Source organism: Periplaneta americana, chromosome 1 (genome assembly GCF_040183065.1).
Source record: "Periplaneta americana isolate PAMFEO1 chromosome 1, P.americana_PAMFEO1_priV1, whole genome shotgun sequence".
NCBI lineage: Eukaryota > Metazoa > Arthropoda > Insecta > Blattodea > Blattidae > Periplaneta > Periplaneta americana.
This window is the reverse complement of record NC_091117.1, coordinates 203,465,216-203,491,444: the sequence shown is the minus strand read 5'-3', so window position 1 is coordinate 203,491,444 and position 26,229 is coordinate 203,465,216. Positions and strand designations below refer to the sequence as shown.

Sequence of the window (26,229 nt, the reverse complement as noted above, 5' to 3'; positions counted from 1 at the left end):
TTTCTCTGTATTTCGGTCGAGTTAGTTAGTGGGGTTTAAAAAGGGCGCGTCAGCTACTATGGCTATTTGCGCCCTTATCTAAAATCCTTCACTAAACACGAACACAATACAATAACCAGAATACTTAAAAGAACTAAAAAGCGTTGTCACGGTTAAAACGAGGCAAACAAATGCAGTTTCAACAGGGTGAAGCATAAAAACCATAAAAGTGAGAAGTTCTCAGACCCTAAGTAGTATTTAAAAAGAAAGAACAAAACAATAAAACAAATGCTACCAGAAATAAATTGTCTGGAGCATTTATAAAATGCACGGATGTAAAAGATCCGAATGTCAAATTCGTTAAAATCATATACTAAAAATGTAACCTCCGGATGTAAAGAGTCCGGAGGATAAGTAAAACGGGTCATTAAAAACTACATCACCTTGTCAAGTCCTGTATTCGATAAAAATCTCAGAACTGCACTTGTACAATTAAAATCATTTCCAAGAGCGTCACGTAGAGTCGGCCGAATTCCATACTGCCGACGGACAAGGTCGTATTTTCTACACTGTAATAAAAAATGTTCCACGGTCAGTGGAACATGGCATAGATCACACTCCGGCTGAGGCTCGCCACGTAGGAGATGGCCATGCGTCAGATGACAGTGGCCAATCCTCAACTGGATGAGTAAAACTTCTTCGTGTCGTGACGCTCTTGTGGACGAATCCCAAACGCGAACAATATTCTTTGTTTTCGTAATTTATTTCCCTCTTGTGCAGACCATTCGCCTTCCCATTGCCACCATAACATATGTTTCAAATAATTTTTAATATCTTGCCACCTCTCACGCCAATACACCTCGGATCCATTAATTGCACCGTCCCTGGCTGCAGCATCCGCTGCCTCGTTTCCAGGAATGCCAACATGACCCGGAGTCCACACTACTCCAATCTCATATTTCGGTCGATTTGAGATGGAATAGCCCTTATCTATGAAATAGTTATTAATAGTAAATGTTAATGTACATTTTCAGAACAAAGAATTATCGGCAGTCCACCACCAGGATCTAACCGCTGTGCGTCAAGGATAGAGAATAGAATGCAAGCTATGAAGAAAATGCAACAATCGGACAAGCGTGATCCATCCAACTCGAACAACGCACTGCTAGATCTTGCAGGCTATGCTCTTCACCAGCCTATGAAAACAGCACCCTACGACATGTACGTCACAAACATGAGAGTTCACGTTCCCACCAGAGCAGGATGGTTTCGAGTTGAGAAGTGCTTCTACGACCCTTATAACGCTAGCGTGGATACACGCCTCATGTTCCATGACCTCAAAGTGAGTGGCATGGTGAAGCTTTACGACGAGAAGGCAGTGCTGCAGGACCCCCTGCTTCCCTTGCCGATGGAGACTTGCAACATGACATTACGGTTAAGACAAGCTGGACTAGGGATTGCTGCTTTTCCTTTGCACATATCTAGAGGTGCCGGTAACATAGAACTTCGAATGTCTTCCCAGTTTATAAAGCCAGAATTTGTAAGTGTCTACGCTTATGGATGTCACCCTCCTAGCAGAGAACATAGAGCAAACACTAATAATAACGCGCCATCTACAGTAGCCAGACGGCAAGTGGGAGACTTCACACAAGAAATGGAGGATGTGTTTGTCAGAGGAATTCAATCCCTCCTAACAAGATATTTTGAAAAACAACTTCAGCCGGCCCTGAAGGATACAGTAATGGCAAATATGGGTTACACTATCTCATATGGCAAATAGTGCCTTCCAATATTTAACTCTTATAAAAGATCTGATATTTAATATTAAACCATATACAAAAGTAATGAATGAGATGTTATTACTTAATATACAACCAAAACTGAGGAAGTGATAATCTTTTAATGAACACTATCGCTTATTTCGTGAAAGTTTACTCACGGAAGGCAACAACCCAGGGGTGTACGCAAGGGGGAGGGGGTTTACCGGGTTTAAACCCCCATCCCTCGAACTTAGAAAAAAAAACATATTTATATTTGAATATTTTTATTCATAATCGTTTTCTCTTCTCTAATTTTTCACTGTCAGAGCAACAAAATCTACATCGACATAGTCCTCCTACCCCTCCTTCAATATGATTCCTGTGCTTAGTGCTGAGGCACTTTCGAATTGTAACAATGCTATCTTTATTATAGAGAGACCTACTGTCAAGTACTGACCAGGTAATATACTGAAGCCGTAACAATAATATGCGTTACAAGAGCAGTATGTTGAAGTTTTCATGTTCGAGGAAAAGTTTGAAAAACGAAACGTAGTTGAGCTTTTTTAATTTCCGAGAATTGAAAGAAAACATACCGCTCGTGTATCGTACATTATTTTGTCCGAAGATCGTTTATTACATACCTGAAAGACGAATTTTTAATTAGTTGCAATGAAATCTCCATCTTGGTTTCTGTTCAATGACAGCAAATTTGGAAAACAAAAATATCTATCTTCAACATTGTTGCTTTAAAATGTTTTCTGTGTTTACTATACTCCAGCAGGCCGTGATATACGTCTGTCTTTTTTCCGCCCCAGCCCATAAATGCGAACTTAAAACAAACGGTAAGGTTATGTAATGATTTATTTTTCATTTTAATATTTTAACAATATTATTTATATAACATATTGCACTAATAACATCGGCATCTGGAATCTTGTTAATTTTTTCACGGCTTCCTTAATGTTGCTTGCATCACGAATGCAGTAACTTAGTGGAGTTGTAGAGTTTACTTAATTTTTGCAAATATTTAAAAACAATAATTAACAGTGCAATTTAGGTGAAATTGCAGTGGTAAGTTTCCAATTTATAATTGTTACTATATTGAACGTCTCTAAAAATAATATGTTAGAAGCCTAAAGCAGTAAATCAATATGTCACTTAAGCGGTAAGAAGAGGGAAATTGTTATGTGTGTTAGGTTGGGAATAATGAATGTGGAATTTTAGACTTACCGCGGATTGGTTTTGTGCGGAAACCAAGCAAATACGCACGATCTCGCACAAAAATAGTTTTGACAGTTCTGCAGTGTAGATGTTAAATGTTGTGCATTGTCGATTTTAAACTCATTTTAACATTAGTATTCACCTGACCATTAGTTTGAGTTCTGACTTTATTGAAAAAAGTTCGTTTAACGTTTTGTGCATTTGACAGTTCATATTTTAATAATAATAGTAATAGATACACAACATTTAAAATACCGATAAAGTAAATTGTAAACAATTTTAATAATGATCCCCCTTGACAAAATTCTCTTGTAATAAAGCAGATGGCTACTCAAATCCTTCTGAAGATCGAGGGCAGATAAAAATAAGAACTCCTTTCTGTCCATCATGTGTCCTGGTGTGGACTCAAGGCATATTTATCATTACACTTGTAGGCCTATTGATCTCTGAGTACTCCTTCAAAATAAAATATATGCTGACATAAATTACTTCCATGTCCTAGTTACAAATATACATCCCTGGCAAATCCCACCGTAATCATATGCTTCATGTTCAGGGTGTGATGTCTCATGACCAACTATTGTATACTGTTGATAACACAATTTTGTCATCATTCAGTGATCATTGCTGTTGATGATGAAAATGTTAAGAAAAAGTCATTATAGTAATTGTGTTAATTATAAGTTCACAAGTGAGATATTTTGTAAGTCACTCAAATTTAATACATGTATTTATTAGAGTATTAGGTTAGATAATATATAAACATGTTAGAATATATATGACATATTATCCTCTTATTTATGTTCTTTTACATTCATATGTGATAATAATTGTTTACCAAAATATCTGAACATGTAATGTAATAGCAATTAATACTGAAAATTAAATTAAAATATAAAAATGAATACAATATGTCTACTATATTACAATATGTTCAATAGTTACTCACTTCCATTGGACCCCATAACAGTCATCCTATTTTTATAGCTATTATTCTAAAGCAAAAGGTCCCAAACTTTTAGCTCTCAGACCTATTTTGGTTTCGAAAAACAATTGTGAATCCCCACTACTGCGCCTTCAATCCACGTAATTTTCAAATAATATTACACACAACTTTTTTTTAACTAATGGGGGTTCGTCATTCACCCTTATGAAGCCAGTTGTGTTGACCAATTTACCAACAGGGTCATTGCCCAGGGTGCATTATAGGAGACTGGTCTACACTACACCTGTGAGTAGTAGTAGTAGTAGTAGTAGTAGTAGTAGTAGTAGTAGTAGTAGTAGTAGTAGTAGTAGTAGGGTTTAAAAAGGGCGCGTCAGCTACTATGGATATTTGCGCCCTTATCTAAAATTCTTAATAAAACAGAGATATGAATAGAGTGCTAAAAGAACTAAAAAGCGTTGTCACGCTAAAACGAGGTACACAAATGCAGTATCCACAAGGTGACTTGTACAGAATCATAAAAATGAACAATTCTACGACCCTAGGTGATATTTAAAACGAAGAAATAAAATAAAACTAAGGCCACCAGAGATAAATTGTGTATCACATTTCAAAAATAATAAAATTTTATAAAATATTCGGATGTATAAAGTCCGAAATGTCAACAATGTAAAATCAAATATAAAACAACAAATGTAACCTCCAGATGTAAAGGGTCCAGAGGGTAAGTAAAACAGGTCAATAAAAAACTAAATCACCTTATCCGGTCCTGTAAGCGATAAAAATCTCAGAACTGCATTTGTACAATTAAAATCATTTCCAAGAGCGTCACGTAGTGTCGGCCAAATTCCATATTGCCGACAGACACGGCCATATTTTCTGCAACGCATTTCTTACCAATGTTTATTATTGTCACACTAACATTACTTATCCAACTTTCATTATTTACTTTCATGTTGTTTTATGGTCTAGATATTAATGTAATAACTATGTAAGCAATTGTATTCAATTAGAATTAGAGTCTAGCTGGGCGGAAGAGAAGGCCTACTGGCCTTAGCTCTCCCAGATTAAATAAATAAATTATTATTATTAAAACCTCCTCCTGTTGTGACACTCTTGTGGACGATACACCTGTGATGAGATGATGGAGATTTGTTGGGATGCTACAGGGAAACCATAGCTCCTGGAGAAAATCCGTGTTACCTGGACAACAGGGTTGCCCAAAACAAGTTATAAATGTGAAATGTGCCGGGAATCAAACCTGAGTTCACAGGATTATAAGTCCAGTGCTCTAGCCACTAGACCATTGTGGTGGCTTATTACACAAACTTATCGGTAAAAATTAGAAGACTACCTAGTACCTATGAATTTAATGAAGGATCGGTGCAGCGGAGAAAAATTCTCTCCAGCACCGGGATTCAAACCCGGGTTTTCAGCTCTACGTGTTGACACTCTATCCACTAAGCCACACCGGATTCCAATTCCGATGCCAGATTGAATCCTCTCAGTTTAAGCTCCACCTCCTAGTTTCCCTTTTAGGGCTGAAAACCCAGGTTCGAATCCCAGTGTCAGAATTTTTCTCCGCTCCATCGAACCTTCATCATATGATAACGCAGAATTCCTGCATGGAAATACCATATCGTCGCCTGAATGCAAGAACTAGGTAACTCGAAATTTGCGTTTTTTAGTTACCTCTTTTATAGCATAGCAAAAATCGCACAAAATGTAATCCAGGATCTAGGTAACTGATCGAACGATGCCAGTCACATCTATTTTCCAATATAACAGATAGGTAAAAGAAAAAGAGACATATTCCTTAGTGCAATAAATAAGTAAATAGGCAATGTCACAAAATATGAAAAATCAAGTTACCTAGTTCTTGCATTCAGGCGACGATATGTACTTTGGGACATTGCTATAATATAACTATGAATTTAAGATTTCATGATGTTCAATCATGGTGCAAAATTTTTGGACATTTGCACGATGTTATAGATGCAGAAATATCTCATATTTCAGAGATACTTATTCAGTTCCAAAATAATAATAATAAAATAATATTTATTAGCTTTTAGTAGACTTGTATACAAGTTTCTGACATTGTCGAAATCTTAATGTTACACAAAAGTTTAAAACTACAAATTAGTAGATTGAAAAAAAAAAATTGGGAATGACAAAGATTACAGTGAACTACACAGAGATTTAAATTATGAAACAATAACTAATAATAATAATTAGAGTGAACTACACATAGATTAAAATCATACAATATAATTTAGAATAACGATTACAGTGAATTTTATACCCATTTTTGTTCCAATAATTTTGTTAATTTAACAATATTTTCTTTAAGTCCGTCAAACTTATCTTATATAATAATGTGATATTTTTATTTCATTCTATTTGATGAACGTTTTCGGCTTTTTAAGCCATCTTCAGATCACTGTTACCTCTATTGAACTGTTATGCTGATGTGCAATGCAGCATGTACAGTCCTTTCAGATGTGAAACAATTATTTCCTTATGACCTTTTACATAGTAACTGTCATAAGACTGCATTTACTGGGCGCTGTGTAAATCCAAGCATGATGCTGCATATCTATTCCAACGAATTTTAATGGTTCATAATCATGCAATAAGCACTTGTAAATGCAGCCTCATGACAATTACTATGTAAAAGGTCATAAGGAAATAATTGTTTCACATCTGAAAGGGCTGTACACGCTGCAAAACCTTCATTTTAGATTAATTTAATTTAAAATGTAATCATTTTTAAATATGTGCATTCATTAATTTTATCTTATATTTTATATTTTACATTTTAATATAATATGGTCAAAGTAACCCATTGCACATCAGCATAACAGTTCAATAGAGGTAACAGTGATCTGAAGATGGCTTAAAAAGCCGAAAACGTTCATCAAATACAGACGTGGACAAATTATTAACAAAATTGACGATTTTTATGATTAATTCTATTTACAAAATTTGACTTTTCAATTTAGACTACAGTTGACAATTTTGCATATTTCTATTATTACAGTAGATAGAAATATGCAAAAATTTCAAATGTAGGCTATTCTAAATTGAAGATTCAAATTTTATAAAAAAAAATATATATAATAAAATCTTCAATTTTGATAATAATTTGTAAATATTATGCAAAAATGTCAACTGTAGTCTAAAGTGAAGAGTAAAATTTTGTAAAAATATATAATAAAAATCTTCAGTTTTGTTAATAATTTGGAAATATCCAAAATGTCACCTGTAGTCCAAATTGAAGAGTCGAATTTTGTAAAAAATATATACAAAAAATCTTCACTTTTGCTAATAATATGCGAAAATATCAATTGTAGTCTAAATTGAAGAGTGAAATTTTGTAAAAATATAAAATAAAAATCTTCGATTTTTCTAATAATTTGGAAATACCCAAAGATGTCAACTGTAGTCTAAATTAAAGAATCATAGTTTGTAAAAATATATAATAAAAATCTCCAATTTTGCTAATAATTTGTCCACGTCTGTAGAATGAAATAAAAATATCACATTATTATATAAGATAAGTTCATGACGGACTTAAAGAAAATATTGTTAGATTACAGTGAAATACACATTGTCTGAAATTATTTTAAAAAATGGGAATAATAATGGAAGGCAAGAAAAGGGGCACCTACCTAGCTAGTTCATTGTTGAAGAATAGTTTTTGCAATGGATCAACAGACAGATTCCCATTTCCTTACCTCTTCTGATGTTGAAGCTAATCAGTAAAGGCTGGTTCACAATAAACCGGAAACGGAAACTGCAACGAGAACGAGAACGGAAATAATGTTAAAATAAATGTATTTAAATGTGAACGTTCACAATAGTTAATTGTGAATCCTTACATTTAAATACATTTATTTTAACAATACTTCTGTTCTCGTTCTCGTTGCTGTTTCCGTTCCCGGTTTATTGTGAACCAGCCTTAAATCCAAAACGCTGGATATTCCTCACCTATCCCACAGTGCAAACAACTAATAAATCTCGCACCAGTCTCACAAGACAATGACACACAATTTAGTAAATGTATTGTATTCGACATACCTGTAGAATAGTACCTTCGATTGCATTATACAAATGCAGAATAATATTTTAAATTTAATTTTAGTTTACTTCAAAAGCATTGCCATATCTTCAACCTAATTACAACATAACATTAATTTAAAAAGCAACGAACATTACAAAATTGCTTATGTAGCCGCAGCTGCACTCAGCTTGGGCAGTAACCCTGTTCTGCTTGCATTTAATCCTAAAGGGCATGCTTAAAAGTCCACCTCTGTTGACACCCCTGCTGTACACACATTTACAGAAAAAATCTGAACAAACAGATATTACTCTTTTCTTGACTACAGATGTTTATTTTTTTCTGCATTTTGCTGCAACTCCAGAATCAAGGAAAATAATTATTCAAGCTCGCTACTTAATGAACAGTTTTATTTTTCATTAATAAAATAAACAATTACATCTCTAGGTATGACTAGTACATTACAAAATTTGTTCCAGTTATATGTATACAACTAAAATTTATTTTCATAAAGTGTCTTCCCTGATAATCCAAAATTAATCCTTGTCACAATAAATTACTTTTTTATAGAATAAATAATAATGAAAATGTGTGCTAATTATTCAAAAGACATTCATAAATAAATAAAACCAGAGAAGATAAATAATAATAATAGTAATAATAATAATAATAATAATAATAACAATAATAAATAATTCTATGAAAGCTTATAGATAGCTGCTAAGACGACCTACCAGCCAACTGGTGGCCTCACATAGGAGAACGATCATCCAACAAGTGCAGAGGTTATATGTGGTTAGCATGATAACCTCCCCTTGCCATTATAGTAGTTGGCTCGTGGAATCGGATTTCGCTATCTATTGTTAGAAGTTCCTCAAATTTATCATGATGCTGGGTGGGCAGTGGTCCCATACACTGGTCGAAATTTCATGAGATGTTTTCCCCTACATTGCTAGTCCAAAAACAATGTCTTTGACCACGATGCTATGACGTATAAGAATGAAATTATATTAGGGAATGACAGTGACCAAAAAGAAAAAAATCACGCAAAATACAAGAAATTTCAACAAGTATAAAACCTACACAAAATTGGATAGAATAAGGAAGGAGAATAGCTACAAAAACTGAATTAATATATTAAATTACTGTCAATATTGCATCAACCCCTTGTCAATAATGAAAGTTGACATATCCTAAAGCTGCATTAAAGTACAGGTCGAAAGAAAGACGAGAAAGAGAATGTTCCAGAAAGCAATGTATGGATTTGTGAAGTTGGAACAGGTAAAGCATCCAGACAAGTCAAAATCTATTTTCCTCTTAGGCTCACAAGCAAACATTCTGATGGGGCAGACAGAAAAATTAACGTTTTTCTTTCACCATGATAATAATGTCAAAAGAAGTGTTTTTACAAATTTTGGCCACTCGATCGCAATTACGAGGGCCGTAAAAAAATAAGTTCACCAGGGGCTGTTAACAGAAAGAGAATACAATTTCATTGGAAAAACTTATTGGAACAGACACAGCAATTGTTGAGCTATTTTTCAACATATTCTCCACCAGAATTGAAATTGAGACATTTGTCGACATGGGATCGACAGACAGCTGACAAAAGCTGGTTTCCGATCCCAGCCAGCTGACTTCTATGACACAAGGATACAAAAATTGACCCCATGTCTCAATTCCAGTATGTTGACAAATAGCGCAACAATTGCTGTACCTATTTCAATAAATCTTTCGATGCAATTGTGTTTTTTTCTGTAAACGGCCCCAGGGAAAATCACTTTCTAGATGGCCTCGTAATTGCAGTTGAGTGGCCAAAATTTCTACAAGCACTTCTTTTGACATTATTAATATGATAGAAGAAAACAATTTAACTTTTTTATCTGCCTTCAGAAAGTTTGCTTGTCAGATGTATGGAGTAGCCAAACAGTGGATTCAACAGATTAAGTGACTCTTTAGATCATACTTATTTATCTCCTGGGCTCAGCTGTTTGGATTAGCCAAACATAGGTCCAACTGAATAGGTGATTCTTCAGATCTTATCTATTTACCTCCTGGTTCTGTTGTTCGGAGTAACCAAATATGAACCCAACCTAGTAGGTGACTCTTCAGGTCGTTATCTATTTACCTCCTGGATGTGTTGTTTGGAGTAACCAAATATGAGCCCAACCTAGTAGGTAACTCTTCAGGTCGTTATCTATTTACCTCCTGGTTCTGTTGTTTGGAGTAACCAAATATGAGCCCAACCTAGTAGGTGACTCTTCAGGTCGTTATCTATTTACCTCCTGGTTCTGTTGTTTGGAGTAACCAAATATGAGCCCAACCTAGTAGGTGACTCTTCAGGTCGTTATCTATTTACCTCCTGGTTCTGTTGTTTGGAGTAACCAAATATGAGCCCAACCTAGTAGGTGACTCTTCAGGTCGTTATCTATTTACCTCCTAGTTCTGTTGTTTGGAGTAACCAAATATGAGCCCAACCTAGTAGGTAACTCTTCAGGTCGTTATCTATTTACCTCCTAGTTCTGTTGTTTGGAGTAACCAAATATGAGCCCAATCTAGTAGGTAACTCTTCAGGTCGTTATCTATTTACCTCCTAGTTCTGTTGTTTGGAGTAACCAAATATGAGCCCAACCTAGTAGGTAACTCTTCAGGTCGTTATCTATTTACCTCCTGGTTCTGTTGTTTGGAGTAACCAAATATGAGCCCAACCTAGTAGGTAACTCTTCAGATCTTATCTATTTACCTCCTGGTTCTGTTGTTTGGAGTAACCAAATATGAGCCCTACCTAGTAGGTATCTCTTCAGGTCGTTATCTATTTACCTCCTAGGCTCAGTTGTTTGGATTAGCCAAACATAACAGGTCCAACTGAGTACGTGAGTCTTTAGATCGAACACTGTTTGTCCTGATGATGGCGATGGTGAGCTCTAGGAAATGGTGGTACATCAAAAAGTCGAATTGTAGGCATTTCACACTAATTAAATTCTGGCAATACCTTTTATGAAAACCTAAAACTATTTCCTTTACTCGCTGAAATGACAGGAGCAGTTTTATGTCATCTGGGTTTAAGTCTTGTTCAAACCAGTTTGTAATGTGCTGATGACGAACTTAGTATGTTATTTAAACAGAGAATACAATCCAAATTACTTATAGCAAAACAGGCAATTAAAACATTCTTCTTGTAAGATATAACATAACTTTAAACTGGAATATTGGTTATTGGACTGGGTGAACTCTTCACTTCAATTCTGATACAAATTTCAATGTCTACTATATCTGCTTCATAATACTATAATAAAGTCTTCAATAACATTGCACTAAATTAAATTGCGTTAAACAATGTCCATCTATGCTTATCTTTGAAACAAAATAACTAAAAGTTATTTGTACACATTATTTAATAAGTTTAAACATTTTCGACTCTACACAGTCATCATCAGAAGTTATGCTGTAGAATACACAGAAGTTTGAATGTGCATTTTTTGTGATCTACTGTAGTATATAACACTAGTAAGGCATCCCCAATAGTTGCCTTCCACCGACCGTGCCTTAACTGTGCACAATACGGCCATACAAGGACTAACTGCGACAAGCCCAAAACTTGTTTTAAGTGCAGCAAGACTCCCGACCTTTGCAACCACAACCGCCTATCCCAGATTAGGTATTGCGCCACGTGCAACAGCGACAACCATTATACGGGCCAAGCTCGCTGTCCAAAATATCCAAGGACTAATCTCATTACCTCCACCGATCCCACGCATGTCCCCATTGACACCCACAAACCAATACAGCCACCTATACCCAAACCATCACAGTCCGTCTTCAAACCAACACTACCCAAACCCGAATTGACTTATGCGGATGCAGCTAAGACTACGACAACCAAGACAACCACTACAGACGATCCACAGACAGACAAAACAACCACGGAACAGCTGGTCGAGGGGGTTCTACGTTCTGCTATGCAGAAAATAGAATCCTACATTGACCGGCAACTAAACAGACTACAGGACGAAATAGTGACATTCACTATTTCCTTACTCACTACAGACACAAACCCCACGAAACGACACACGACACTTGCCACAGCCAACCAGGCAGCCAGACGGCTTCTACGGAAACGAGTAGCCCACCACTTTGTTGGTAACAGGTTACGAGTCTCCCTAGCGCCACTACAAAAACGTGACTAGGACAGAACTGACCAGAGCACTGGACTCTCCACCTCTCATTAACATCTGCGAGGCATGGTGCTCACTTCACTTCATTCATTCACTCACAATTCAACTGTTAGCGTGCACATCTTTCATATAATCATTTACAGGGGAAAATACACTACTGTTAGTTGAGAGGGCAAACGGCTTTTAGCTGGGTACCTCGATCTAAAAGTTAGTGAATTGTTAGTCGAGAAACCAATGGAGGCATGGGATGCTTACCCTGCCTGCCATTTTAAACATCATTCATTCTTTCTTCGTCCCCTTTCATTCGTTCGTTTCGGCCCAATAGTTGCCGTATAGCTGCCAAAGACATCGGAACTTTCACCGTGATCCTCAATTTTTATGTTTATTCTACGCACAAGACACTGCACTGGAATTACGTGATCCCCTTTCATAGTCTTTTCAACAAGCTGTAGTTCCATCTTCGTTTTAACATCACACCAATGCAACAGCTCACAAAAGTATTTTATTGATTTTTTAGATTTTAAATTTTAATACATAAGACATGAAACAGTATGCACATAATGGTATTTTATAACTAGGCCTAATGTTTGTGACTGTTGTTGTTGTTATCTAATGCCGGGCTTTGGCAATGAAGCCATTAGAGTTCTTGCTCTCCAATATTTCTCTGTGGTGGATCCATCAGGTAGAACTTCACAGGTTATGAGATGATCTTCAGTCATTTCTTCTTCTTTGTTGCATAGAGGGCAATTTGGATTTGTGTAAATTCCTATTTTATTCAAGTGTTTGGCCAAATAATCGTGTTCTGTAAGCAGTCTGAATTTTGCTACTGCAGATTTACATGGCATTTCTGGAATAATTTCTAGTTTTTTTATTAAAATGCTCCATTTTTTATCTTTGCCTTTGGTACATAGTGCTTGGTTTTGCTTGATTTTATATTTATTTTTAATTAGTCTTTTGATTGATGTAAAAGGTAGGCTTGTATTTGTATTCTGAATTAAACTGGATCCTTTTTTGGCAAGAAAGTCAGCAGTTTCATTTCCAGAAATTCCGCAATGTGCAGGTATCCATTGCAATTGAATTCTTTTCTGTAGTTTTTGAAGTTGTTGGGTCATTTTGTGACATTCTTTAATTTGTTTTTAACTTGTTTAGTCTTACTAGTGTTAATATTACAGTAGATGATAAAAATGCACACTCAAACTTCTATGTATTCTACAGCATAACTTCTGATGATGACTCTGTAGTGTCGAAAACATTTAAACTTATTAGATAATACGTTCAAATAACCTTTAGTTATTTTGTTTCAAAGGTAAGCATAGATGGACCTTGTTTACCCCAATTTAATATAATTGCTTATCAGCTTCAACATGGTTTTCAAATATTGCACTAGCTTATCACAGCATTTGATACTACAAATCTGTTACTCATTAGTTTGAATAAGTGTATCAGTTTACAAATAACAGAGGTATGAACACATAAGGTTATGTACATTTTTCTTCTTATCATGAAGAGACCATCACAGATAGGTACTCTTTCATAACAATAAATGTTTGTGTGCATATGAAAAGGGACCAGTTATGTGTTTAGTTACTACTATTTTCGAACTCTAAGATATTGGTTTAACGTGTGAACTGAAAGAATCAGTGGATTTAAAAAAGATAATACACCTGTAAAACTGAAGCCATATTATTATTAAAGAAAATCCCACTTTCCAGTATAGAGGTTTTAATATTTTGGCTAAACTAGCGCTGAGTTAGTTCCCTTCATATGAACCTTGAACTGTCTTACAGCTCATACGAACATAACTTAGGTCAGGCCTGCACAAGGTTTGCGCTCTCCGAGCCAGCTCACAGCTCATGAGCGGAATGCAGATATTAGCAGCGCTCTGTATAAGGTGGACTGGAAGAAATGGTGATCTCGTACAAAATATACACAAAAGGAAGTACTATTAAGAGTGTTTATAAAATGAATTCCCGTTCGGTGTTTGCAAAACTATTTTGGACTAATTAATTAATAAAGAAATATTTATTTTACAGAAATAATATAAATTCTATAGCTACTTAAATGTACAATATCATTTTGTTATATTTTTATTTATCAGTACATCAAAACGAGGTTTTATGCTGTTGGCAGCTGAAAGGAACAGTAGCCTACTGATCATAATGAAACATCAGTTACAGATGTTCGATGTCTGCCTTTATTAAAGTTGATTATAGAAAACAGTTGCTGACAAATATAAATGTTGAGCCAAACATAGCAATCATTTTCACAGCCAGCCTGTGTAGTCGTGGATATTATTGCTAATGTTTAGTCTTGTAAAACTCAACCAGGCTAGTAGTATTATTCAAACGATCTTTAGCCCTTAGGTCACATTGAAAATCAATAAGTTCGAGCTGTAAATTGTTAAATGTTATGTTCCGTCATTTAGATTCCTACATACTGTACTGTAGCAGTAGGTAAGCAACGTGAAACAGTTACTGAGAATAGGCCTACTCATTGCACTCCACTAGATAGCTGAGTGGTCGTTTCCCTCTCCTCTACCTATAGCAAGTCTATGTCATTCTGACGTATCTTTCTCTCCGTTTCGACAAGCGGTAAACACAGCTCTCCTGCTCCGAAGGAGCGCGTGTGCTCGTTGAGCGCTGTTTGTGCAGGTATGACTTAGGTGATATTAGAAAGTTTCATTCTAGTGTACACTCACATACATTGGAAATAGGTAATGCTGAAATTATTTCATAACGTATTACTGCTTCATACAATTAGTCAGTCTCTATCAGCAGCTGATTGAATATAAGACGAAATGTCACGACAATAATCAAATCGAAATTTCTCCTTCTCCCTTCCTTCAAAATTTCACCCATTTTTCTTCATCAGCAATCATCTCGAAAATTGTTTGCTGGAAATTAGTCCCTTTTCTTATGCACACACACACAAATACCTATGTAAATAGTATTATAACTTAATGAAGGAAAAATAAATATAAACTATAACTTACATATTGATATTGTTATACTAGTTCATGGCACAGGCGCAATGTCAAGCAAATGTTTATTACGGGATTTTTTAATATAATTGCTATACTGTACAAAAACATTTGTTCATCTGTAACACAATATGCTATGAATTTGGTCGATAAACATTGCCTAAAATAGCGAAATGAAATAATAACGGATTAATGGAAGACCCTTTATGAGAGAAATAAATGGGAAATGAACACAGAAACATCAATATGTATACTTGCTTACTACATCATTTTTATACCTCAACTAAAGTTCAATATAATAGCAATTCTTTAACGGAAACAAGAGAGAAGAGAAAGAGGAAGGAGGGAAGGCAGGGAGGAAGAATGAGCAAGAAGAAAAAGAGAAAGAAACGAAAAAGAAAAAGGGCATGTTCTTGGTCTAGTCCATTAGCAGCTGAAAGAACAGTAGGTGATATGGACGTCTGCGTGTTACCTATGAAGAGCTGCTATTGCTTGACAACTCTGTTCATATATACCAAAATGCAATGATGTGGTGATACCAGCTTTCAGCATACTTGGCCACAATCCTTTGAATAGACCAGAGATGTTTTCGTACTTCACAGTAAGCCACAAGCAATGCAACAAACCATGACATGTGAAATCCTGTGAAAATAATGTCAGACTATGAAGGTAAACAGTTAGTTCAGCTTTTACAAATTTAATTTCATTATAAATGACTTCGTAAATTTTATAAGCACACACTAATCAGTATTCTTTTCAAAGTATATTATTAAGATAGGCACTCACTTACCAGAACGGATCCGTACAGCGCATTCGGATTTTCATTCTTTGCATTATTTTAAACAGAGCATCGTCCACTTGGCCGTATCGCTTCTGTCCACATGACCAGAATATTTTAAATGGATTTTCGTATGGTCCAAGATCGAAATGATTAATGTCATGGAAATATATTGATTGTAAAGCCTCCAATCGCGGTAATATTGAAGGTGTAATGAAATGGGTGACATGAAGCTTATTTTATTAAGCTCCAACAGTATGAAATGCTTTACAATTAGAATTATAGCAATGTAATATGGAGAAAGGACATATTGGAAGAGATTGGGAAAATACTAAATTAATCAGGTATATCCTTCACAGTTTATTTAAGTTACAGAGCTATACATTTTATTTCCAGGTTTCTAGCAATAAATTAAAATACTATTTGATGAGTAGTAGTAGGGTTTAAAAAAGGGCGCGTCAGCTACTATGGCTATTTGAGCCCTTATCTAAAATTCTTCATAAAACAAATACATAAATAATATAACATTCTGAGTGCTAAAGAAACTAAAAAGCGTTGTCACGGTAAAACGAGGTATACAAATGCAGTATATACAAGGTGATTTGTACAGAATCATAAAAGTGTGCAATTCGAGGACCCTAGGTGGTATTCAAAATGAACAAATAAAATAATAAAACTAAGGCCACCAGAGATAAATTATGTATCACATTTCAAAAACAATAAAATTTTATAAAATATTCGGATGTATAAAGTCCGAAATGTCAACAATATAAAATCAAATATAAAACAACAAATGTATCCTCCGGATGTAAAGGGTCCAGAGGATAAGTAAAAACGGGTCAATAAAAAACTAAATCACCTTATCTAACCCTGTATTCGATAAAAATCTCAGAACTGCATTTGTACAATTAAAATCATTTCCAAGAGCGTCACGTAGTGTCGGTCGAATTCCATATTGCCGGCGGACACGGTCATATTTTCTGCAATGCAGTAAAAAATGTTTCACCATAAGTAGAACACGGCACATATCACACTCCGGCTGAGGTTCGCCACGTAGGAGATGACCATACTATTTGATGATTAATTAGGAAATGTGGACAAGTGAGCGATACTATAATAAAAATCCAAATGCAATGAACAAATTCTTTCCATTAAGTGAGTGCCTACCTTCATGGAACTTGAATCTGAGAAAAATTTGTTGCTACATACCTTGCCAAAACCCTTCCTGGCATACTGAAATCCTTGAATCTGTATTCGTTTTTTGGCCACATCAAGAGGATAAATAAAGGTCTTGGCACAAATTCCCGCTAAAGAGCCACAGATTAGGGACCCAGTCCCAGATATATGCACATTATCAGCATGTTCATCCTTCACCTGCACTACAAAGTGGAATGCAATGAGATACATTATGAATCATATATGGTGTTATAATAATCAAATAATCAATAAGTTAAATTTTTTTAAAATTCTCATTTATAACACTAGCATAATTTTCTAACCTATGCTGGACACAGTGTGTGCAAAGCCTGAGGTGTATAAATTCAACACTGTCAGAAGTCAGTCACGAGTTCCACTCCCTCAAGAGCATACATACTTGTCAGTGTAATGTTCTGTCTTGTCTTATGTAGAAGCTCAGAATCATAATGACCCCATGTCATGGGAGTTCAAAAAGATACAAAACATGGCTCGGAATCAACATTATTAAAAACCACTGATCTATTAGTTATTTTGGAATTTTTAAAAAGAACTACATGGTCCCTTTAGTATAACTCAATGTTCAAAAGTCATCGGTCAAATGGAGGTTTATGTCTGTAAATAAATGTAATATCATGCATATACTTAGTCACTCCACAGTTGAAGTTGCCAGCAAAAAAGGGAACTCATGCAGTAAGGTTGGTATCGACAAAATAGTGTCAACGAACTTTAAGCTAGACCACAACAAATGCTGACAAAGGCTTGAAAAACACAGTCAGCAGTGTAGTGTCCAGGATGTGTTTAAATTTTGAAAATTATTGCTGTAGATGTAATGAAATATTTTGTTCAGATGCTATGTAATCATCTGTACACCTAAATTTCTTTATATTCTATGTGGTGACAGGATTTTTTCTCGTTGCCAAACTTTCAGAACGGCACCGAGGTTCACTCAGCCTCCTATAAAATTGAGTACCGGGTTCTTCCCGGGGGGTAAAAGGCAGTCAGAGCGTGGTGCCGACCACACCACCTCATTCTAGTGCCGAGATCATGGAAAGCATGGGGCTCTACCTCCATGCCCCCCAAGTGCCTTCATGGCATGTTACGGGGATACCTTTACTTTACCTTTTACAAAAATGTTTATTTTTTATTTGTTTAGTATGCTGTCTTTTGGCAACCCTTACTGAAGGGCAGCTACCCTTGTGGGATTTATATATGACAAGTTCATTGTTTGTAGCAAGTAGCGGTGTCGTTATGTTATCAATCAAAGAGAATGATTTTAGTGGAGTGGATAAATTTTTAGGAAGTTTAAAACTTAAATTTGAGAAACATTTACATCGAACATGGTCACCCAAGATACTACGCGCAATTTGATTAGAGTTTCATGATACTGAAGGTGTTCTTGATGCTCTGAAAAATGGAAGCCTTCAGTTTTAATGGAGGAAAAAAATATATGAAATTTCCGACATTATGCTGTGAAGCAGTAATATATCAATTCGGAAATTAACACAGCAGACCAATGTTTATTTATGAACAGCTCATAAGACCATAACTAAAAACCTTAAATTATACCCATACAAATTTACAGTTATTTAGGAGGTAGGAATTGGATCACTAATGATATGCCTCTTCTGGAGAACAACTTTTAAGATTGTTGTTGTTATCTAATGCCGGGCTTTTGGCAACGAAGCCATTAGCGTTCTTGCTCTCCAATATTTCTCTGTGGTGGATCCATCAGGTAGAACTTCACAGGTTATGAGATGATCTTCAGTCATTTCTTCTTCTTTGTTGCATAGAGGGCAATTTGGATTTGTGTAAATTCCTATTTTATTCAAGTGTTTGGCCAAATAATCGTGTTCTGTAAGCAGACTGAATTTTGCTACTGCAGATTTACGTGAGATTTCTGGAATAATTTCTGTTTTTTTTTTATTAAAATGCTCCATTTTTTATCTTTGGCTTTGGTACATAGTGCTTGGTTTTGCTTGATTTATTTTTAATTAGTCTTTTGATGGATGTAAAAGGTAGGCTTGTATTTGTATTCTGAATTAAATTGGATCCTTTTTTGGCAAGAAGTCAGCAGTTTCATTTCCAGCAATTCCGCAATGTGCAGGTATCCATTGCAATTGAATTCTTTTCTGTAGTTTTTGAAGTTGTTGGATCATTTTGTGACATTCTTTAATTTGGATTGACATCATTTTATATGAATTTATTGCATATAATGCTGCTTTAGAATCAGAGAGAATGACAGCATTTTGAAATTTATCTATTCTGTACAGTAGGTGTTGGAGTGAGATATGAATAGCCATTATTTCCGCATCAAAATTTGTTGTATGATGTCCTGCTGGTTGATGAAATGAGAATAACGCACACGTAATTCCTGATCCTGAGTTGTTATCGACAGTAGACCCATCTGTGTAGATATGTAACCATTCTTCTGGTGGGTATCTATTGTTCACAGCTTCTAATGCCAGCGCTTTTAGTACAGGTTTGGAAGTTTCAGATTTTGTAACTGGTTCTTCTAAATCTAGTTGAATGTTAATTGGCTCGAAGGTTAGAGGGTTTTCTCTGCTTAAAATGTTTTCTTTAGATTTAGGGAGATTCAATTCTGTTTTTATTTCCGTGATTTTGGACAGGAAACTTGTTTGTGTTTTCAACTTGGTTGGTTGTAACAGTCTTTTTTTCCCATTTTGTTGTTGTTAACCGTAGCATTTCTTCATGGTGTGTTAGTGCCTGCTCCTCTAGAGTGAGATATATTGGAGGGTTCTGGGTTCTTTTAAGATTGTTAAAATAGATTTCATATTATAGTATATTATTATACCAATGCTAGATGTCTTACACAATGCTGCAATAGCCGAAAGCAATAATAGCCGCTAAATTTACTGACTGCAGTTATACAGGAATTTTCAATGAATTGAGACTAACGTTTTTAGTGAGTAAAAGTAAAGATCTTGTGTACAAAATGGTGACATTGCAACAGAAGTCTTTTATTGTTCCGGAATTCAGCAGGCCTGGCTCCGTAATTGCTGTGCAGCATGCGTTTAGATGGCGTTTTAGGATTAATCCACCCATGGCACTACATCATTGGACCCCAAAATCCCCAGACATTACATCATGCGAATTCTTCTTGTTGGTTAGGTCAAAGAAGTCAAAGAACGAGTTTTGTGCCACCATTACCAACTATAGTCCCGACGCTGTTATTTCCGGCGTGACTCCGCCTTTTTGCTTACTTCTTAGAAAGTGAAGGCTCTATAAAGTCTAGGTAGGTAGTATCGTTCGCCATTTTTGTTCTTAAGTTGCCGAGCTACCATACGAGGAATCTATTTGCCACACCGTTAAACATTATCATGTCGTAGCTCCTATGATAATAAATCAAACGCAATGTAATTCAGCATATAATTGAGCGGCAAATAATGTCTTCGTGTGCTTTCTGCGAACGCCAACGAAAGAGCTAAAATGGCGGGCGATTATATTAGGTATTTATCGAGACTTAAGAAATTAATAACTTCTTCATAAGCGAATCACAAGACGCACACGTTTAAGTGTAGCCGACCTGCAACGTGATTGGCTGCTGGAAATTAGAGTAACGGGACTATAATATGGATGACCTCAGAAATAGAATCATAGCAGTAGGTGGAAGAGACACAGCATATAGAGCACTTATAACATGATGAGTAAAACTTGACGAATCATTAAACTATTTGTAATTTGTTGTGTAATTATAACTTACTGTCACTGTGAGATACACGACTTTCAAATTGGGTCTATCTTTTTGAAACATGGTCTACACAACAAGTGCGCTTCCAGAGAAAGAACTAATTAATGTCATGTTCTAGATGCCATAAAGTTCTTTGCCCTGTAGCCAATAGGAAGGATTACAAACATGTGCATTTGTTTACATGCTGAGTGTAAAGGCTGGTTCACAATAAACCGGGAACGAGAACTGGAATGAAAACGAGAAGCAGAGGACGTGAATATGAACATTTTTGATTCACAATAAACCGAGAACGTAGACGACTATGCATATCGATATGCATGTCAATAATGATATGTAAAGTCGATATTATGCATTCTGATGTTATTTGTGTATAATTGACCAATGGCGTTCTCTCATGAGTACAAGGCAGCTAACATAAACACAGATTAACCAACTTCGAAATTTCAACTGAGATATTTCATTAGGTACGGTACTATAAATATTCCCATGCATCTTTATTATCACAACCTATCTTAAGTCTACCATAACGTAAAATAATCAGAGAAGAAACATTTGTAATAGAACAAAAATGAACACAACAGTAGTTATTGAATTGAAGCATGAATATGTAGTGAGTAATACAACCAATCTATATTAATAATAAATCTGTAGCCAAAATTTTTCTGGTAATTTTCGATTTTCCAAAAATAATTGATGTTAACATGTATAATTAACTATCCTGAAACCGAAAATCGCTTTTTTGAAATTTTTGTTTGTATGTATGTCTGTCTGTCTGGATGTTTGTTACCTTTTCACGCGATAATGGCTGAACCAATTTATATGAAAATTGGAATATAAATTAAGTTCGTAGTAATTTAGATTTTAGGCTATATGGCATTCAAAATACTTTATTTAAAAGGGGGGTTATAAGGGGGCCTGAATTAAATAAATCGAAATATTTCGCTTATTATTGATTTTCATGAAAAATATTACATCACAGAAGTTTCTTTAAAAATAATTTCCGATAAGTTTTATTCTATATAAAATTTTGATAGGACTGATATTTAATGAGATAAATTAGTTTTAAAATTACATTAACAACGCCATCTAAGGCCCTGTACTGAAATAAAAACAAATGACTTCGTCTATAAGGGGCCTTGGACAATAACAATCGAAAGCTATTAAACATAGCCTAAGAGAATGTTTCTGTGTTTACATGAAGTAATATCGGAAGCTAATTAATTGTTTAATTATTATTTCACCATTGGAAAGTGTAGTTTATCTAGATGGACATAATTCTACAATGTTATTACAGTAACTTCTGAAACATATAGCAAGGAATATAAAGTATACACATTAAAACTAAATGATATGTCAATCTTCATTAAACTATGGTTGCATGTAATAACAATTAAGAAACATGTTAAAGGAATTGTCATTGCACCAAATGATTGTTCTATGGACCAAAATGAACGCATTTTAATTATTTAAATAGAATTTAAATTAAGTAACATATCAAACGATTTATCCTTCTATAAAACACGAATGTTCTCTGGATCAAACGTCCTATTTTAATTATGTAACTACTTTATATTTATTTCTAACAGTGCAACAGAGCGCACGGGTACGGCTAGTACAGTAATAAAATATGATTCACTTACGATCAGTGTTCAAAGATGCAGCTATTGAAAGCCACGTATTCTCCTTCATTTTCTCATCTTTATACGAGGCACGCCGCTTATCGTAAACGTGAGGATTTTCCTCAACACTCAATATTAGAATCTCATCAAATAAAACTTGCTCCATGATGCACAGCACAGAACAAAATAATGCATAGGTTATGTCACGGTCTTCTTGCTACAAAATATACGACGACAAAATAGCTTTTAGATGGCAACAGAATGAATCTAGTGGGCTGTGATCGGAAACGTGAACGCCAAAGTAGTTGAAACTTGGCCAACTCTCCGTTCCCGATCCCGGGCTCCGGCAAGCTTTTCGTTAATTGTGAAGGCTCACATTTAAATGTACACATTTTAACGATTTTACTGTTTTTGTTCCGATTCTCGTTTCCGGTTTATTGTGAACCAGCCTTTATTGTATGAAATGAAGATTAGTTCTACTACAAACTTACCTAAATTCTTCCAGGTACTAATAAATATATTGTAAAAAGCAAACTGTGCACCAGAATGTGGTGCTATCTGCAACAGAGTGGGACTAAGTCCTTTGAAGAAAGCTCTAGGTCCCTCTTTGGTGTAAATCAAGTTGACTGCTTGGAAAATATTTTTGTAAACCTGAAATTCAACAACATATTGAATATAGAATAAAAGTATGTCAATTCATGAATTGGAGCTGAAGCAACACAATTTTCCTTTATAAATCACCTACTTTTGGTTCACCTTGTGCTATGAGACGGGTGCGAACAACATCTGGTGGAAAGGAGAAAAGAGTTGCAAAACTTCCTGCCACTCCTCCACAAACAAAGTGAACCATTGGGCGGTAGGAATCTTCTCTTAAGTGTGGAAAAAGGAGCCATGATTGCTTTGTTAACATTTCAAATGATACAAACTGAAACAAAAACATTAAATGTGGTACAGATTAGGGTGAAACGAGCGTTGAGCGACTTCCGCCGATGTTGGAATAGACACCGACGCACTTAGGTTAGATTAGGTTAGGTTATATATTATTTCAATGTACCGAAGTACATATGATATTTCCATGCATATATTCTGCGTCATCATACGATGAAAGAGTAATGGAACGGAGAAAAATTCTCTCCGGCGCCGGGATTTGAACCCGGGTTTTTCAGCTCTATGTGCTGATCCTTTATCCAAGCCACACCTTTCCATTACTCTTTCATCGTATGATGACGCAGAATATCTGCATCCGGTACATTGAAATAATATATGATATGCGTAAATCACGAAGTGATTTAAGACGGTGCTTATTCTGTCGGATCCCGGCCAACTAGTCACTCATAACGAGTGCACCTCAGCACATGTGTGTGGACTTCGGTCCTATGTTCATAGACATCTATGACGTAGTGCAGAGGGCGGCCACTAGAGGGAACCCAAGAGTTGGAACTCAATCAGAGACAATTCTGTCCGACGCCAGGGTTGTATCCGGTGTGGCTTAGTGGATAAAGCATCAGCACATAGAGCTGAAAACCCGGCGCCAGAGAGAATTTTTCTCCGTTCCATTACTCTTTCATCGTATGATGACGCAGAATATCTGCATGGAAATATATGTACTTCGGTACATTGAAATAATATATGATATGCGTAAATCACGAAGTGATTTAAGACGGCTTATTCCGTCGGATCCCGGCCAACTAGTCGCTCATAACGAGTGCACCTCAGCACATGTGTGTGGACTTCGGTCCTATGTTCATAGACATCTATGACGTAGTGCAGAGGGCGGCCACTAGAGGGAACCCAAGAGTTGGAACTCAATCAGAGACAATTCTGTCCGATGCCGGGGTTGTATCCGGTGTGGCTTAGTGGATAAAGCATCAGCACGTAGAGCTGAAAACCCGGGTTCAAATCCCGGCGCCGGAGAGAATTTTTCTCCATTCCATTACTCTTTCATCGTAGGTTAGGTTAGTTTAGGCTTTTATTATCCCGTCAAGATGAAGGTGAAAGCGATTGAGTGTGATTTTTTGTTTTCTATGTTGGCAGTTCAAGTGCGTCGGTGTCTATTCCAAAATCGGCGGAAGTCGCTCAACGCTCGTTTCACCCAGATTAGCATAATCCATGATTATTCATAGAGTATAAAAATATGCCTTTGCATAGGCCTATAACAAAAAAAAAACTTTTTTTTAATTAAACTGTTTTTCGCCAATCCTCCAAATAAGTAAAACTCAGTTACATATTACCTGTACAACACCATATAATACAGATAGCACCTGGGCAGGAACATGACCTTTCCAAAGAGCCGAAACTCCTTCTTCTTCTATAATGCGGCGTGTTGCCTGAGTAACACTCCAATACTTGGAGTCCTTGCTGGTTCTGCGAAGAGGTTCAACTTGTAACTATCGGTAAATAAAAAAAAAATTGTATTTGGAAAGAAATGATGAAAGACAATAAATGAATTACATAATCAAAAGTATCAAATAAACATAACGTATTAATAGTTATTTTAAATCATTCTACATTGAAATTAATGAAATGTAAAGGCAATGAGACAACCAATTTTTCAATGTAATCTACCACTAGTCTCCGCTTAAAATACCGTAATATCAATAAGTCCTAAGTAGCCTACCTGGAACCTAATCTTGATTACATCTAGGGGCTGACACAGAAATCTTGTAATTGCACCACTAATTGCTCCTGCCACACCATGTTCGGTCCCACTTAGTTTCTTCTTGACTTCTGGATCAAACCCAACCATACCAATAGTCTGCTACAAATCAACAAATCTTTTTTACAAAACGAACAATTACAGTAAAAGGACCAGGCAAATTCTATGGTGCGCGGTAAAATGGACTAAGCCAGAAATTAATGAATACAAAACATACTTTTTCAAATAGTATAAAAGGCATATGTCTATCCTCTTTTATAATGACGCAGAGCTTTAAATTCCCAGCTCCTCATAGGCCCAATTATTTTGGAACTCATTTCAAAGTTTGTTTTTGCTGTAGGTACTCAAAACTTGTAATTTCTGACTTATTCCCTTTGTATCGCACACCATAATTATTTTATGAAGTAAATAAATTCTAATTATGACTCGTTCACAAAAAACATCAGAAATGTAAAAAATTTCATATGGTCTTCTAACCAAAACATCCAACTTATGCCGGATTTATTATTAAGTAACCAAAAATACAAATAAAATTCCAGCGGAAAAAGTAAAAAAAAAAAAAGTATAATGAATTATACATTAGAACTATATATATATTTTCCTTTCCAAATAATTATTATATACATTTCAAAATGTAACATCCCTAGCAAACATAACCTATAGTACCTTTACTTGTGAAGTACGTAGCTGTAACCACGGTAACAGAATAACCTTCGTTACATAACGAAGAGCCAACTCATCCGTCATGTAAATGGAATTTCCCTGCTGTGTTTACAGTTCAAATATTTATCAGATTTATAAACTCATTACTTCCACATTATACTAAGTATGAAATTATCATGCTGCAAAAAATCGATTTCGAAATTTTCAGGGTTATCCTAGATCTAGGAGGTTATACATTTTTCAGTACCCCAGATGATTGAGAAGAAAGAAAGAAAAAAAAAACTTACTGAGAGTAAAGCAGGGTCGCCAACCATACTATTTATAGCAATATACGAGTAGGATAATTTCGACATTACTACGGCATACGATAATCCCCTTGCAATAAATTAATGAATATACATTTTTTTTTTTTGCAATGAACTCTCCTTTTTCCCGCACGCACGCACACTCTCTCCCCCCCGCCCCCAACTTCTTAACTTTAATTCT

At 35.5% G+C, this 26,229-nt stretch overlaps 2 protein-coding genes across 5 annotated transcripts in view; one reads left to right on the top strand and one right to left on the bottom strand.

Annotated features, from left to right (window-relative positions):
• The window catches only part of LOC138706578 (uncharacterized), a 32,347-nt gene extending 30,413 nt beyond the window's left edge, over window positions 1-1,934 (top strand). The window contains exon 3 of the mRNA XM_069836068.1: window positions 1,014-1,934. Within this exon, the coding sequence (XP_069692169.1) occupies window positions 1,014-1,759 (746 nt within the window). The 3' untranslated portion in view covers window positions 1,760-1,934. The remainder of the gene's footprint in view (window positions 1-1,013) is intronic.
• A 5,982-nt stretch (window positions 1,935-7,916) lies between these two features.
• LOC138706562 (mitochondrial thiamine pyrophosphate carrier-like) lies at window positions 7,917-26,010 on the bottom strand. 4 transcript variants are annotated; one of them, XR_011334029.1, is made up of 8 exons: window positions 25,747-26,009; window positions 25,042-25,182; window positions 24,656-24,811; window positions 23,170-23,349; window positions 22,916-23,075; window positions 17,109-17,278; window positions 10,172-15,763; window positions 7,917-10,017 (listed from the first exon to the last, which is right to left on the bottom strand). XR_011334029.1 is itself a non-coding variant. In XM_069836054.1 (7 exons), exons 1-7 carry the CDS (start codon window positions 25,825-25,827, stop codon window positions 15,590-15,592), a joined length of 1,059 nt encoding a protein of 352 aa, XP_069692155.1. In that variant the 5' UTR covers window positions 25,828-26,010; the 3' UTR covers window positions 7,917-15,589. The 4 variants fall into 4 exon arrangements, 2 of the variants coding, with proteins under 2 accessions (XP_069692155.1, XP_069692139.1); XR_011334027.1 differs by having other exon boundaries at window positions 7,919-11,495; window positions 12,471-15,763; XM_069836054.1 differs by having other exon boundaries at window positions 7,917-15,763; window positions 25,042-25,179; window positions 25,747-26,010.
• Window positions 26,011-26,229: the final 219 nt, after the last annotated feature.

Excerpts from the sequence above, each read along its gene's own strand:
- LOC138706562 (XM_069836038.1), bottom strand. The coding sequence starts at position 25,827 with ATGACGGATGAGTTGGCTCTTCGTTATGTAACGAAGGTTATTCTGTTA. Across the intron at positions 23,076-23,169 it reads TAGCACAAGGTGAACCAAAA|GTTTACAAAAATATTTTCCA; the intron begins GTAGGTGATTTA and ends GTTGAATTTCAG. Across the intron at positions 17,279-22,915 it reads TAGTACCTGGAAGAATTTAG|TGCAGGTGAAGGATGAACAT; the intron begins GTAAGTTTGTAG and ends TCCACTTTGTAG.